The sequence below is a fragment of the Pholis gunnellus genome (assembly GCF_910591455.1).
Source record: "Pholis gunnellus genome assembly, chromosome: 18".
In the NCBI taxonomy this organism is placed as follows: domain Eukaryota; kingdom Metazoa; phylum Chordata; class Actinopteri; order Perciformes; family Pholidae; genus Pholis; species Pholis gunnellus.
Window position 1 is genome coordinate 10,371,270 of NC_136545.1, and position 13,527 is coordinate 10,384,796.

General features: G+C 41.7%; 2 protein-coding genes across 2 annotated transcripts; one reads left to right on the forward strand and one right to left on the reverse strand.

The window, feature by feature from the left end:
- Positions 1 to 435: 435 nt before the first annotated feature.
- anxa3b (annexin A3b) lies at positions 436 to 4,842 on the forward strand. The gene is made up of 14 exons (XM_079178802.1): positions 436 to 562; positions 976 to 1,008; positions 1,096 to 1,143; positions 1,348 to 1,435; positions 1,585 to 1,679; positions 1,775 to 1,888; positions 2,184 to 2,274; positions 2,395 to 2,474; positions 2,801 to 2,857; positions 2,971 to 3,064; positions 3,509 to 3,604; positions 3,694 to 3,752; positions 4,118 to 4,240; positions 4,422 to 4,842. The coding sequence occupies exons 2-14, from the start codon at positions 997 to 999 to the stop codon at positions 4,476 to 4,478; spliced, it is 1,014 nt and encodes a 337-aa protein (XP_079034928.1). The 5' UTR covers positions 436 to 562; positions 976 to 996; the 3' UTR covers positions 4,479 to 4,842.
- Positions 4,843 to 4,895: 53 nt separating this feature from the next.
- rcl1 (RNA terminal phosphate cyclase-like 1) lies at positions 4,896 to 13,331 on the reverse strand. Its single transcript, XM_079178801.1, has 9 exons — positions 13,151 to 13,331; positions 12,591 to 12,662; positions 12,134 to 12,309; positions 11,648 to 11,722; positions 11,395 to 11,519; positions 10,881 to 11,006; positions 10,490 to 10,646; positions 6,170 to 6,273; positions 4,896 to 5,066 (listed from the first exon to the last, which is right to left on the reverse strand). Exons 1-9 carry the CDS (start codon positions 13,278 to 13,280, stop codon positions 4,913 to 4,915), a joined length of 1,119 nt encoding a protein of 372 aa, XP_079034927.1. The 5' UTR covers positions 13,281 to 13,331; the 3' UTR covers positions 4,896 to 4,912.
- Positions 13,332 to 13,527: the final 196 nt, after the last annotated feature.

The following is a 13,527-nucleotide window of genomic DNA, read 5'->3' on the forward strand; positions in this document are numbered from 1 at the left end:
AGATTTAAGGGCTGGTTTGATTACGCTAAAGAAACTTTAATGGCAGGCCTGTAGATCAACAAGCATTTACTGCGTTGATGACATTAAAGAGATAAGGTCGATTAAAAACACAAAGTCCCCTGATTCTCTTCCTTCCTTCCTTCTCTCTGACTCATGTCCTTGCCGCAGCCCTGAAAGCAAACATACCTTTGGACCCACAGTAGTTTATTATGGAGCTTGTTGGATCACTACCGGAATCTAATGGCTTCTGGATTTAGTCTTCAGCAGATGATGCCACTGTTTTTTCGCGATTGTTACGCAAAGGAGTCGGGTTACAGAGAACAGGCAGCGTTTCTCAACTACTTCCTGAGTCTGTGAACGATAAGTGACAGGGCAGAATAGTTACTGTGTATCAGTGAGGAGGAGTTTGTGGAAGAAAAAAAAAAAAAAAACGTCTCCACGATCCAACTGCCTCCAGCTAATTTATAATGGGCGTTGCCTTTTGAACTTCTCTGAAAGGTGTGGCGATTTCTGGACACCGTGAAATTCCTCCTCCGACATCAATCCTGTTCCTTTACTAAAGGTAAGATGGAAAAAATGCCCTTTTCTGTGTGGATGTACACGTATTTATTCTCTGTCTTATGTTCCGTGTTTGTTTTTGTAATGCGTTGGTCATCGAGAAAATGGTATTTTAGACCGCAGCGGTCGACATCACAATGTCAAGGTTTTCATTTTCTGCAGTTCTTAGTCACGTACACGTGTCCACGCGACTATGACGGCTCGATCAACCTTAAACTGTCAAGTTCACGAAGTTAAAATGGATTCATACGAAGACATTGAGAAGAATAGTTTAGCGGATTTTGTTTATTTTACCCGAAGTGAAAGTCAGGGGATGAAGTGGATGAGACTGAATCCGAATTAGAACTCCAGTGCTGAAAACACATATCCCAATACAGCCATACGATGCTGATACTGTGTGCTTTTCCATCTCCCTAGTTGAAGACTTCAACCACAACAATGTCTGAATGGGTGAGTAGTTGTGTTTAAATTAGATTGTAGGCCTTAAACAGAAAATACAGTGGATAATGAAAGCATATTTGTTGACTTGTATTGTAGGATGACTTGGACCTGCTCTTGGACTCCCCCTCCTCACTGACCGTGACAGTAAGTTAAACTCTGACCTTTTATTTCCCAAGATGATGATGATGATTATCATTATTACATGAGATGCAATTGCTTGAATGTATAGTGACAAATCCTTATTAAGGAAAGCTTATAATATACAATAGTAAACAGCAAACATGAAACACACCTGTACATATACTGGTCGTTACATGTGAGCCTGTGAGTGTTTCTGTGTTTCTTCAGTCCAACACAAGAGGAACTGTGAAGGACAAGGCAAACTTCAAAGTGGAAGAAGATGTGTCCGCATTAAGGAAGGCCATCGAGGGCGTTGGTAAGTTAATGAGTCACCGCTATCAGTCCTCTACTATATCAGACCAACATGTAAAGCACTTGTTCCACTATTGGAACTAGTGGAACACATTTTATATAAATGTTTGTATAAGGTTGTAAACCCATAAACTCCTTTGTGTGTCTCTTCAGGTACGACGGATAAGACGCTGGTTGAGGTGTTGACCCAGAGAAGTAATGCTCAGCGTCAGCTTATTGCTAAGGCCTATGAGAAAGCCACAGGACGGGTATATAAATAGACTTTATAATAATAATAATAATAATTCTTGAGTGTTGTGACAGAGACATAGAAAAATGTGTGGTACAAACCTTCCTCCATCAGAAATTAGTAGCTGACCTGGAGGGTGACACCCACGGAGACTTTGAGGATGTGTTGGTAGCTTTGGTAACCCCTCCTGCCGTCTACGACTGTCAGGAAGTCATCAAAGCCATCAAGGTGAGAATGTGGTGTGAATCCGATTCACTTCAAGATGACATGAACCTGCTTCAAAACGGAGCCTGTATTGGCCTGCTGCTGCGTCAGTGTTCAAAGAAACAAAACAGAACGATTTCAAAGGGAGCGAAGACGACAGTACTACAAGTTTCATTTGTTTAAACAGAATTAATTTGCTTCAGATTTGTTTGGATTCATAAAATGTTCACCTGGGGTGTAAGAACCGCTGAAATGCAGTTCTGTTTTTCTCTATTATCATTCACTTGTTCATTTAACATTTTGTGTGATTCGCATACAGGGATCAGGGACCACCGAGAGTACGCTGACAGAAATCTTTGCCTCGAGATCCAACAGGCAGATCAAGGCCTTGTCTGAAGCATACCTTGCAGGTTAGTGTCTTCAACTGTAATTTCACAGATTAGACAGCAACTCGGATTGTTGTGAAACAGTTGGTTCGTGACGTGTCTAGATTGTTGTGAAATCGTCTGTATTGTGCTTTTTCATTGAAGAAACTGGAAGAGCGATGATTCAAGATCTGCAGTCGGATGTAGCTGGAGATTATGGCAAAGCACTGCTCATCTTGGCTGAGGTACCGTACGTTACATTAAAACAGTGACCGCATTCTCAATAAATCAGAATCAGACCTACAGCTTTCAATTTATTGTAGCTAGACAGGTGTGAACAATTCTATCCCATCTCAAAAAAATATAATAGAAAAAAAAGTCTGAATTGTAGAGAAAAATCTAATGTATTTTCTACATGAACTGTAAATCTTTGAACAGTTTGTCCTCTCAAATTGTGACAAATATATAAAAAATGCTACTCAAAAAAGGCTCATTATTCAAATGAACAATGCCAAATGTAACAGATTACTTCTACGTATTACAAACTATGTTCTTCTGGTCATCCTCACAGGGGAAGAGAGATGAGAGCACCAATGTGGACACTGCTAAAGCTAAAGCAGATGCTAAGGTATATTCACTACTCGCTACACACGTTATCTGGATGTAAAGAAATTAGGCATCGACATTTATAGTCTAAAGCTGTACTGTATGTATTTTCATACTCCCTCTTATTCCACCCAGGCCATGTACAACGCCGGGGAGAAGAAGTGGGGAACCGACGAGGGGAAGTTTATTGACATCTTGTGCCACAGGAGTATTCCCCAGCTTCGACAGAGTGGGTTCACCTCTTACATGTTTGTTCTGTGGATGCTAATGAAATAAAACAGACAAGTCTGCAGCCATGCTAGCGGCTCTGTGAGGTTGCACAATGGTGGTTTGAGCTAAATGCTAACGTCAGCATGCTCACAATGACAACTCTTAACACACCGATGTTTAGCAGGTATAATGTTGACCGTGCTCACCATCTTACCTTTAGCTTGCTTACATTTGCTAATCAGCTCTATACACAAAGTACAGCTGACGTTGATGGTAATGTCACCGGTTTTGCAGGTATTTGGTAAGAAACCAACAAAAGTATAGGACTAATTAAAAACACACACTTTTTGACAGATAAAAAAAAGGTGACAGACCAACATTACCATCCTCAGAGCACTGCCGCTAGCTTAGCCTACATTTGATCTCCAACAGTTGCATTCAAATCTGTGTTGTGCTTCGGCAGCTCTGGTGGAGTACAAGACTATTAGCAAGAAGACTCTACAGGAGAGCATTGAGGGTGAGATGTCTGGGAACCTGGAGGAGCTACTGGTGGCTGTTGGTGAGAATAATGCATCATATTGTGTGCTTATTTCTGACCCTCACATTGAATAGTGGTCCATTTAACATGCAACTTTTCTTTTTTTATAGTTAAGTGTGTGAAGAGCGTTCCCTTATACCTGGCTGAGAGGCTTTTCAAGAGCATGAAGGTAAACCGTCCAACAATATGTCCCTCTGTATCATAGGGGCCCTTTATTAAACCCCAAAGCCAGTGGCTCCCAAAACAAAATCCACACACTGTTTGCTTCCCTTTTTAGCCACAGCAGACATTTGTATTTGTCTCCAGTGGTGTGGAAAGGAATGTTAAGCCACTGTTTTATTGCGGCCTCTTTGACTAAACGTGCACCACTGGCTGAACAGAGTAGACAGGCTCTAAAGCTGACGGACAAAAACATGTGACACCACAGACATAGAAGCAGCAGTTACTGCAGGATAATGTATGTAAACACATGCGAGTGTTTCGTTTACCCAGGTCCAATTTGTGCCTTTTTCCCAAAATCTTCCATTTGTCCAGGGTGCGGGGACCACTGAGTCCATTCTGACCAGGATACTAGTCAGTCGCTCAGAGATAGACCTGCTGGACATCAGAGCAGAGTACAAGAAGCTGTTTGGAGGCACCCTCTACTCCCAGTTAGAGGTCAGTGCACACACCCGCAGAGATGAAATTACATATGTACCGCGACCGAAATGTGCAACTGAGTTTAATTGTCACGGTATCTTGTTTTGAGACGCTGGACAATCCTTTTGTTGGATCGTTATCAGAAGATACATGTTCTTAATTTTCCTGTATTTTTTCCCCTCTCTTTATGTTTGTGTAGTCTGAAGTGTCGAGCAGCTATGGCAACGCCCTCAAGAATCTATGCGGCCAAGACTAACGGCTTCCAACTCCAGTGATGAGAAACATGTGGTGCGAAGTGCAGACGGGAAGAACCGCAGCAAAAGAGGATAGCGTCGTACTGATAACCTTTGACCTGAATTTAGCTGAAACCAACCATCTAGAAATGCTTTTGAATGTGGAATTCCAGTAATGTTCAGCCAGACAGTGCAGTGCAGACTGATGACTAACAGATTTAATAAGTGCGGACATGAAGATGCTGTTGAATGTATTTTTGAATTTATAAAATTAGTTTGTATTCTATGTGATTGATACCCGTCAACTCCAAATTTATCTTTTTAACATATTGTAACACAAATAACGTAACAATGTCATAACATTTCACATTAAAAAAAATAAAAATACCGTGTTCTACTATTTGATGTTGGTGAAATAAGAGAAACAAGACATGTTTAAATAAAAACAATACTTATTTTATTTCAGGGTTTTGTTTATGTTGCTATAACCGACTCCTACACAGGTCATCAGGACCTTGTCCCCTCCTTTCCTGTCGTCTTCTGAAGGCTTCTGAAGCTCGATCTTGAACATGATCTGGAAGAAATCTCTAATGTGTCGGAGGAACTCGATCCTGGAGAGACGGTGGGGGGGGGAGAGAGAGAGGGGGAAGAAAGTCAAAAATGGGAGATAACATTTTAGTTTCATTTTCATGGAGGAGAGGCGTTGAAATATAGTCCAACTGTCAACAATTATTACACACAGGAGGTTTCACAACAGTGTCCTAGGTCTACTCCATGCTGTGGGCTTCAAATGACGTAGGTGAAAGTCGAAGGGCATCAGTCGTTATCTCTCACGAACATGGATGTCTAAAGAGTAACAGATTTATAGGAACAAAAACAGCAAACCTGATTTCATTGGTCTTCAGAAAAAATCAGTGTTACCCGAGTAATGAGGGGAGCGCATTGTGATGGCACTGCCAATCTTCAGTTATCATAGTACTGTACTTGAGATGGACACAGCACCGGTACCATGATAACTGAAAATGGACAGTTCATAGTTCTCTCCACATTCCTGATGATTAGGATGTCTGAAATCAACTTTTTATTCAGCTGCTATATAAATAATAAATATATAAATTCATCACACATTCAACAAGCACACACACACTGTGAACTGATGAACCCTGTGAATGCACAGCTGGCCAAGTCCCATGATAATGCAAAAGAATGATCCGAAGTCCATTAATTTAACTGAGGCTGTTATTTTTCTACCTGTTGCACATTTAAAAAAAAAGAAAATCCTCCATTTCTTTCTTTATCACTAACAAATTCTGGTGCATGAACTTGCATTTGCTCCCTCTGTTCTCTTACCTTTGTACAAACAGACTTTCTGAGTCATCTTGTGTATATAAACTGCAGAGCCCAGTGTGTGTTTTCAGCAAGAAACAACAACTTTTGGGAGCACGGGACATTCAGTTTAGGTGCAAGTTAGTTCAAACTTTCAGGACACTCTGGTATTTTTCAGTGAAAATCCGTAAAAGCAAACAATGAGGCAATGAAGGGTGTATTTATTGCCTCTGTTTGTCCAGCATTTCATGCTCTACAGCGGGACGAGAACTTTGGAATACTGTCACTTGCCAAGATTGGACAAGTAGAAGAATAACAAAGTGCATCTGTGTAGTAACTTATAAATAAGCCGAGGCTGTGCGTCTATTATTGAGTGATGGGGACTTACGTGTACGGGGAGAGGGGTCCGAGCAGAACCTTAGAGACGTCCTGTTGGCCAAGGGTCATCAAGAGCAGCGCCAGGCTTTGATTGGATGAATCCACGCAGCCACCCTAAATACAGAGAGAGAGAGAGAGGGGAGGGGCGATGCGTTTCAGCAACAAAAACAACACAGAATGACGTCATGGAGGCGGAGATGTTTTAAAGGACTCGGCAACCCCTGAACAGGGAATTGATTATCTCAGGTCCAACACTGATAGCCATCTACACTTGCATAACATAGTTGGAGGCGTTTGTAGGCCAGATGTTTTTCAGGTTTTTCTATCTTAAAAACAACAACAAAAATGTCCTTAATGACAGTGAACTGGACATATTCATTGGTATATCGCTACAACATGTTTCTCTTCTTTTTCTTTAATAATGCTGCATTGTCGTGTGTCCCCCCCCACCCTTCCCTTCCCTTCCCCAACATCGGTGATATTTAGAGGACAGAGGATCCACTCTCTGTATCCAAGTGATCACATGTCGTCGTGATTACTTGATAGCTATGTGCTATTCACCAGCCGGTATGTAGAGGACTATGAGTGCAATCTATGAGCCAAATGAACATTAAATTGGCCATTCTGTGACGTCGTCAGCTTATAGTCAGCTAAACAAAATCAGTTTCTTGTACTGTGCATTCATTCTAAGTACGCATGTGGCCCAGTATTATGGCATCGTGAGAGCTTGTCAGCAGGAATATGATTCAATTAGATAATCATATCACCGAAGCCATGGCGAAACTATGGTGACATTGTTTTTATTGTCTTTACCGCCAATGAGGCAGAGATGCAACCGTAGGAAGACCTACACCGCCCTCACAAATTATTTCCACCATTTTTACTCCACAAACAAGCATTAAAAGTACAACGATTGATGGTTTTCCCATAATCTGACTTGAGTTTACCATTTAATGCACAAAGCGTTTTATCCATCTTAGTAGTTATCACAAGTATGATTTCTACTGTTATACTTCCAACTGTCTGGATACATGAGGGACATTTTTCATATTTCTACGCCCAAGACATTTTAACAATCACAATTTGCCTTCAGTAAAAACTCAACGGTGTTCATTAAGCACGAGAAACATGATCAAATTTAAGGTGTGGAAGATGTTAGAGAAGTGTCACTGTAGTTGGATAAAACCATTAAAGTGGAGAGCACATCTAGTTAACTATTGTAAAAGCCTTTGTGTGCTGTTGTTCTGGGCTACAGAAGTTCAAACTAAGATTTTCCATGAAAGGTTTCTGGTTTCCCACTTTTTGTTCCGAATATCTCTTTCAATAAGCAGCTGCAATTCAATAAAAAAAGATAAATAAAATATATGAACATAATCTCTGACAGCTAGATTCAGGCCCTGCCCTCCAGACAGTTGAAATCTCCCAAGAGGCCCTCGTGGAAAAGTCCCCCGAATCCTTCGAGCAACTGGCAACCCCCTTTCAAACAATCAAACAGGAAAAAACGAGGGTGCAGACAAACTCAAGCATTATTAAAATGATGTAATAAACTTAACCTGTAAAACACAATAATATCAAACTGAGTCAACAGGGTGAAATAAAATAAAAAATTAAGGAGATATCCACATTTTGAATCTTATTTGAAACTGTTCTTACATTAGTAGAAAAACAACATCCTGACATATAATGAGAATAAACAGAAATACTCAAAACTACTCAACACAAGCATACACAGAGCCACATTAGTAAACTCTTAAAGATCATTTGATATAAAAAACTCAACAAAATTGGAACCACTTACATCAGCTCCTGTCCTGTGTTGATGTTGCTTCCAAAAACAAAATGTCCATCATGTAGCTTTGGTTTACTACAAGAAGGCGGTACTGATTAACCATTAAACAAACAGGACGCACGATACAGAGCGCACATGCCCGTTAATGTGAATCCAGCTAATTTCCTTTCTCGGTTTTTCAAAAATTAACTATTCTACTAAGAGTCCCATTTGTACTCTGGTGTTATCCTGTCTCAGCTCCAGCAATCACCCCGTCCTCCTGCTGCAGGTCGCTGTTCAAATCAGCAGTTATTCAAATGCTGTTCAGTCTCTGAACTGGTGAACAAACCTGTTCTATCAGCAGCTGTTTTAAAAAAAAAAAACTGGAGGTTTTTCAGCCCACCAACCTCTGCAGCTGCTAAAGAGAAACGTTATCTCCCCGCTCTGTTGAGTGGAGTTAAGAGGACCCTGTTTCAGGGTTAATCAGCGCTGCCCTGCCCAGCTAACAGGACTCACATGGCTCCTATGAGAGGAAGAAACATGTGGAGGCAAACTGCAGTCACACAATCGCTGGATCTAAATTGTACAAATTCTGATGAGGTGGCTTCTTTTTCCCCGACTATGTGAAATTATTTTTGCCTGTAGATGATTTTACTCACAGCCAAGTCAGTTAGTCTTACAGCTACTACTGTAAGTCACACTACGCGGGTAGAAAGATATGGAAACATAAAATGTTACTTATTCTGAGGCCTCAAACATAACCGCAAATGCACAGACATGGCTGTGACTTAAATTCATGTTGTTTCACATGTCTGTTTGTAATTCATGATAGCATTTTCCTCAATAACAGACACTTTCGTGCTACTTTTTATTTTATAATGAAAACGTTGTCGTCAACTGCGAGCTGGCCTCTTCTGGCTAAGCAAAACATTGTGAAAATGTGGCAGGAAACATAAGTGTCATTGGGAACAATAAATCAGAAGTTGCAAGTCCTGACAGGACGAGCAACCTCTTCTACGTCAAGGCTAACTTTTCCAACATAGAGACATGTGTCTACGATGGCTTTATTAAACAGGTGTAAGCATGGACGTGAGAAAATGAGTGACCAAAACATTGGATTTGAATTGAAATGGTATTACGTTTTGTTTTTTCTGCCCATAAACTGTCTCTCAGTTGAATTCCAGACTGGGGTCATTACCGGAGAATGCGGGCAAACAAGGGCAGCAAGTGTCCGTATTGCACGCTCGGACTCTAATGAGCCCCGACTGTCTGTGTCAGGTATTCCTCAGGAATTTAGATTTGTCCAGCTGCTGTGTGCACGGTAGTGAAGACCTGATAGCATCCCCCAGTGATAATGGAGATGTTCCGACATAAAGTTTGCATGAGTGAGTTAAACTTAAGCAGAGAATCATAATAGTGAAATCTTTAAAAAGTGGACAATCCTGAAGTACAAAAGGGAACAGATAACGTTTCACTGTGACATCTGTTTACCACAAAAAAATACATCCCTTTAAAAATATCCAATAATAAATGAGCATTGGATGTAATCTGTATATCAGACTTGTTGGAGATGAGTACGGGGAGGTAACCATTATGCCGGCTTCAATGCAAATAAAACAGGACAAGCGTGGTATTTTGAATGGCAGTTGCTTTGTAGATCAGTTAGGTGAAGAAAGAGCTGACCTGAAGTCAGTTGCCTTAAGTATCAGAGCAACTGAAACGCAAACAAACACCATGTACAATAATGTAGCAATGCCTTATGTTTACAACTCCTCACGGGTCTGCAGCTCTACATATCACCTTCATTTAACTAGAAAGGCACTTTGAGATTAAAACCTCTCATGCAAGTGAGACCTCGCCAAGACGGCGTCAAATAGCAACATTCAACAGCTAACCGGACAATAACATCAGATCAGCATCTTAGCCATGTATCTGTTAGTTAAAGCAACTACAGTGACACTTCCATTTTTCTAAGTTAAAACTAATTTAAAGAGACAGGGATCTTAAGTTTAAGCTTGGCCTGCAGATTGTCCCGGGTTTGCTCTGTACTAATAGCAAAATTTCAAACTGAAGCCATTTGTGCGGCCTAAGACTGATTGCGTCGGTCTTAAAGGGATAGCTGGCCTGTTTTGAAGTGAGGTTGTATGAGTTGCTTATCCATAGTTTATTACCTACAGTAGATGATGGTCTGCATGCCCCCAGTTTATAGAGGGCAGCTGCAAAACATTTTAACCACCGAAAAAAAATATCTATAAGTTTAAGTGCACGCTTTATTGATTTCACTGTCCACAGTAGTGCTACTTCAAAAATAAAACTATGCCTTTAAGTAAGTAGGAACTTTGCCTGAGATGATCTTACAGACTAAAATGAACCAATGTTGTAACCTACACAAAGTGAGGGATGACCAGGCTGTGGGCTTAAAGGTATTATGTCAAAGACCAAAATAAATCTCATCCCAGGCTAAAATGACTGAAATCTGGATCTTTGCTTGAATGGACAACCCCCCAAAAGCACTAACAGTGTGTGTGGAAAGTCCTGTGTGTTTTTTTTCCCGGTACTTACCCGATGCACCTCCTCCAGAAGCAGTTTGGCGCAGTCCTTGCCGAGGTCCTCTGGTAGCGTGGGGTCTCCCTGCCCCTGCGGCGTCGACGACATCTCAGCGCTGAGGAAGGAGCCATTCAGCGTCTCTGCTACCAGGGTCAGACCGAAACCTGGAGACCTGCAGTCACCCAACAAGAATTACTTTGTGTCCATCTCTGAATATGTTAGGATAATTGACACATTGCTAATACATGCACAAAGACGGTTGTATCTAGGCTATGTTTACATACAAACAGTGTGATTTGTCAGTATGAATTTTACACAATGATGGTCTGAATAAAGCGAGCACAACTTCTAAACAGCGAGCAGATTTTCAACCTTTTTTGTTTTACGTCAACGTGGAGATACTCACTTGCCAGAGTTGGCTCCTTTCATGTGGTCGGTGTAGATGTAGATGTCTGGAATGAACTGGTTGAGGACGCTCCTGGCTGAGTCCACTATCCTGTTGGCCATCTGAGGAGAAACTCGAACTGAATATCTAGGTTCAGAATGTCAAGGACCTTTGAAAACTCTTCCGACATAGTGAGTTCAACCTAAAGCTGAACCTGAGAAACAACAAAGTTTAGTTTCTGACATTCATGATGTGATAGAGACTAGAGAGAGATATGTCAACTAGTCAAAAGTCACTTATTCAGAAACTCAGAAGTGAGGATTTGCTTTGAGAATATCTTTATCAAAACATCTGAAGCTATCACATTTGGCTTAAGGATATTACGAGTGTGAAAATTGTTATTTTTCACAATTTCCTTGTTTCGAAACAACATGAATAATCAGAAGATTAGGCAACAAAATACAACAGGACTGAAAAGGCTTGTTTGCATCACATCAATTATGTTGACAGGTGAAAAAGAGCCTGAGAAGGATACGCCACTCCTCTGATCCTCTTAATCTTTCCTGGGTCAGTCAGCTGCACCGGCCTGATGGTCCTGCGGACGGGACATGAGAACGTTACCTCTCCTCCCCCACCAGGCGCCATACCCCTCTTCACCACCTGAGGGAGCAGCAATAGAAGGAGAGTGAGACAAGAGACAGATCGACTCTCGATCTGTTGAAGTTGCAGCACCGCATTTAAATATATAACATGACACCGTGCTTATCAACAGACCATTGTGTCCTCACCTTGAGATCAAAGCCCTCTCCATCGATGCCAAACTTCTTCATCAGAGGTAGGGCCGTGGACTTAAGCACGTCAGCCTGCAGGAGACGGAGCGTTAACATCCTTAAAACATGCGTTTACGTCTTCACCGGTACATCGTAGAGATAGACCATTTCCCATCACAGCAGCTAATCTTATTTCCGTGACATCACCTCTCTCCAGAACCCCCAAAGCTTCTTCTTTCTGCTTTCCTGTCTGTGTTTTGTTGACTTTATACACTTTGAAATAATGCATTGCATGAAAGGATGTGTGCTCTAGAGGGCAGTGTTCATTTGGGAGGGACCCATAAATTGTTCAAAGAGGTTGACATGTTTCTTTGCAGAAGCATGCTTCAGCCCCGCCCAACGCTCATGAGCTATTTGAGTGAAAATCAAAATCAGATGGTGCAAAATGACTCTGTAAAAATGAATAGTCAGAAGGTAATCAGTTGCATGCATGCGTGTCCTCACCGTCGGGTCCGTGGGGTCGTTGGTGACGCCCCTCAGCGTGGCCTTCAGAGGGGTCTTCATGAATGGAGCCAGCATGAGCAGGGCCTCAAGGTAGTAGCCAACGGAGCGCTGCATGTTGCAGTCGTGTTCTACGGAGCCGCCTAACAACAAGCCGGGCTGGTAGAATAACACAGTACCTAGTGAAGAGAGACACACACAGGGGCAGAGAGTGAGTCCACAACGCAGTGGGTGGTACCTTACAGTCTTATGGTAATGAAGCTGAACATTACTACACCTAACGCCACATGCAAAGAGTAAAGATGAGATGAAAAACCATTATGAGAGAACTAAGATACTGGAAACAATATAGAACTTCTGCTAAACATCCTGTTGTTCATTTGTCTGCTGGTGTTGATCAATCCTGAAATCTCAACAATCCCCTGGCAGTAAACAGTAGTATCCTAATGATAAGACTCACCTGTTTGGTTAATCTCTATTTTGGAGCCATTGGTCACTTTGTCTAGCAGTCTTATGAAGCTGGCCTCAAAATCTGGAAAAGACAAGCAGAAAAGTATCGAGTTAGTCAAACCAAACATCTTCCAACAGCTGGATCTGAGGATTGAAGGCATGTTTTCCTCCATTAAAGCCAAGTCTAACACAACTTTGAAATATCAACAAGTTGGTTTGAACAAACTAATGCGTTATTTTTATACTTTTGCATGCAGTATTAAAAACATATGGATGTAAACATGTGGATCAAGTACTGTGGGAACTTGATGATCCTCACTCACATGTGCTAAAATGAGTCTCTCTTAATAATGAGAAACACATCTCTGTACGCACGAGCTCAATGCTCTTGACGAGCAAAACGACATAACTTTGTACAGTGAGGTCAGATATAATGTATCTCACATGTACACTACTGTCCATTCGTTTCCCCACTTATGACGCCCAGTGAGTGAACACACTCCCAACTGCGTACCAGCTAGCCCGTTAGCTGCCGAGCTAACTGCGACGCCACATGAAGCTGGAACTCACCTCGGAGCCCCGGGTTGTCATCTTTGGACCGTATGTTCTTGATTTTAACACGCTTCCCGCTGAGTGTGGCTAAAACTAGCCGTTGTCTGAAGAAATTGCAGCCGTCGTAGGCTAGCCCCTGGCTTGCCATGTTATTGTTTCTGTCTGTGCGTAAGTGGAAATCCACGTGTGTTTGTGCAGGAAGAAGTTGGTGGGAGGGGAAATACGGAAAAGCAGGAGGGACAAAAAGGCTTTTTTTAAGGGTGCGTCGCTGCTTCTGACCACTAGATGGCGCCAGTTAACCATTCATACAAAACACGGTAGGAGCGGCGTGACGATATCTTTACGTCTTAAAGGCACAAAACGTGCTAAAAATGTAAACAAATGGGTTACCAACA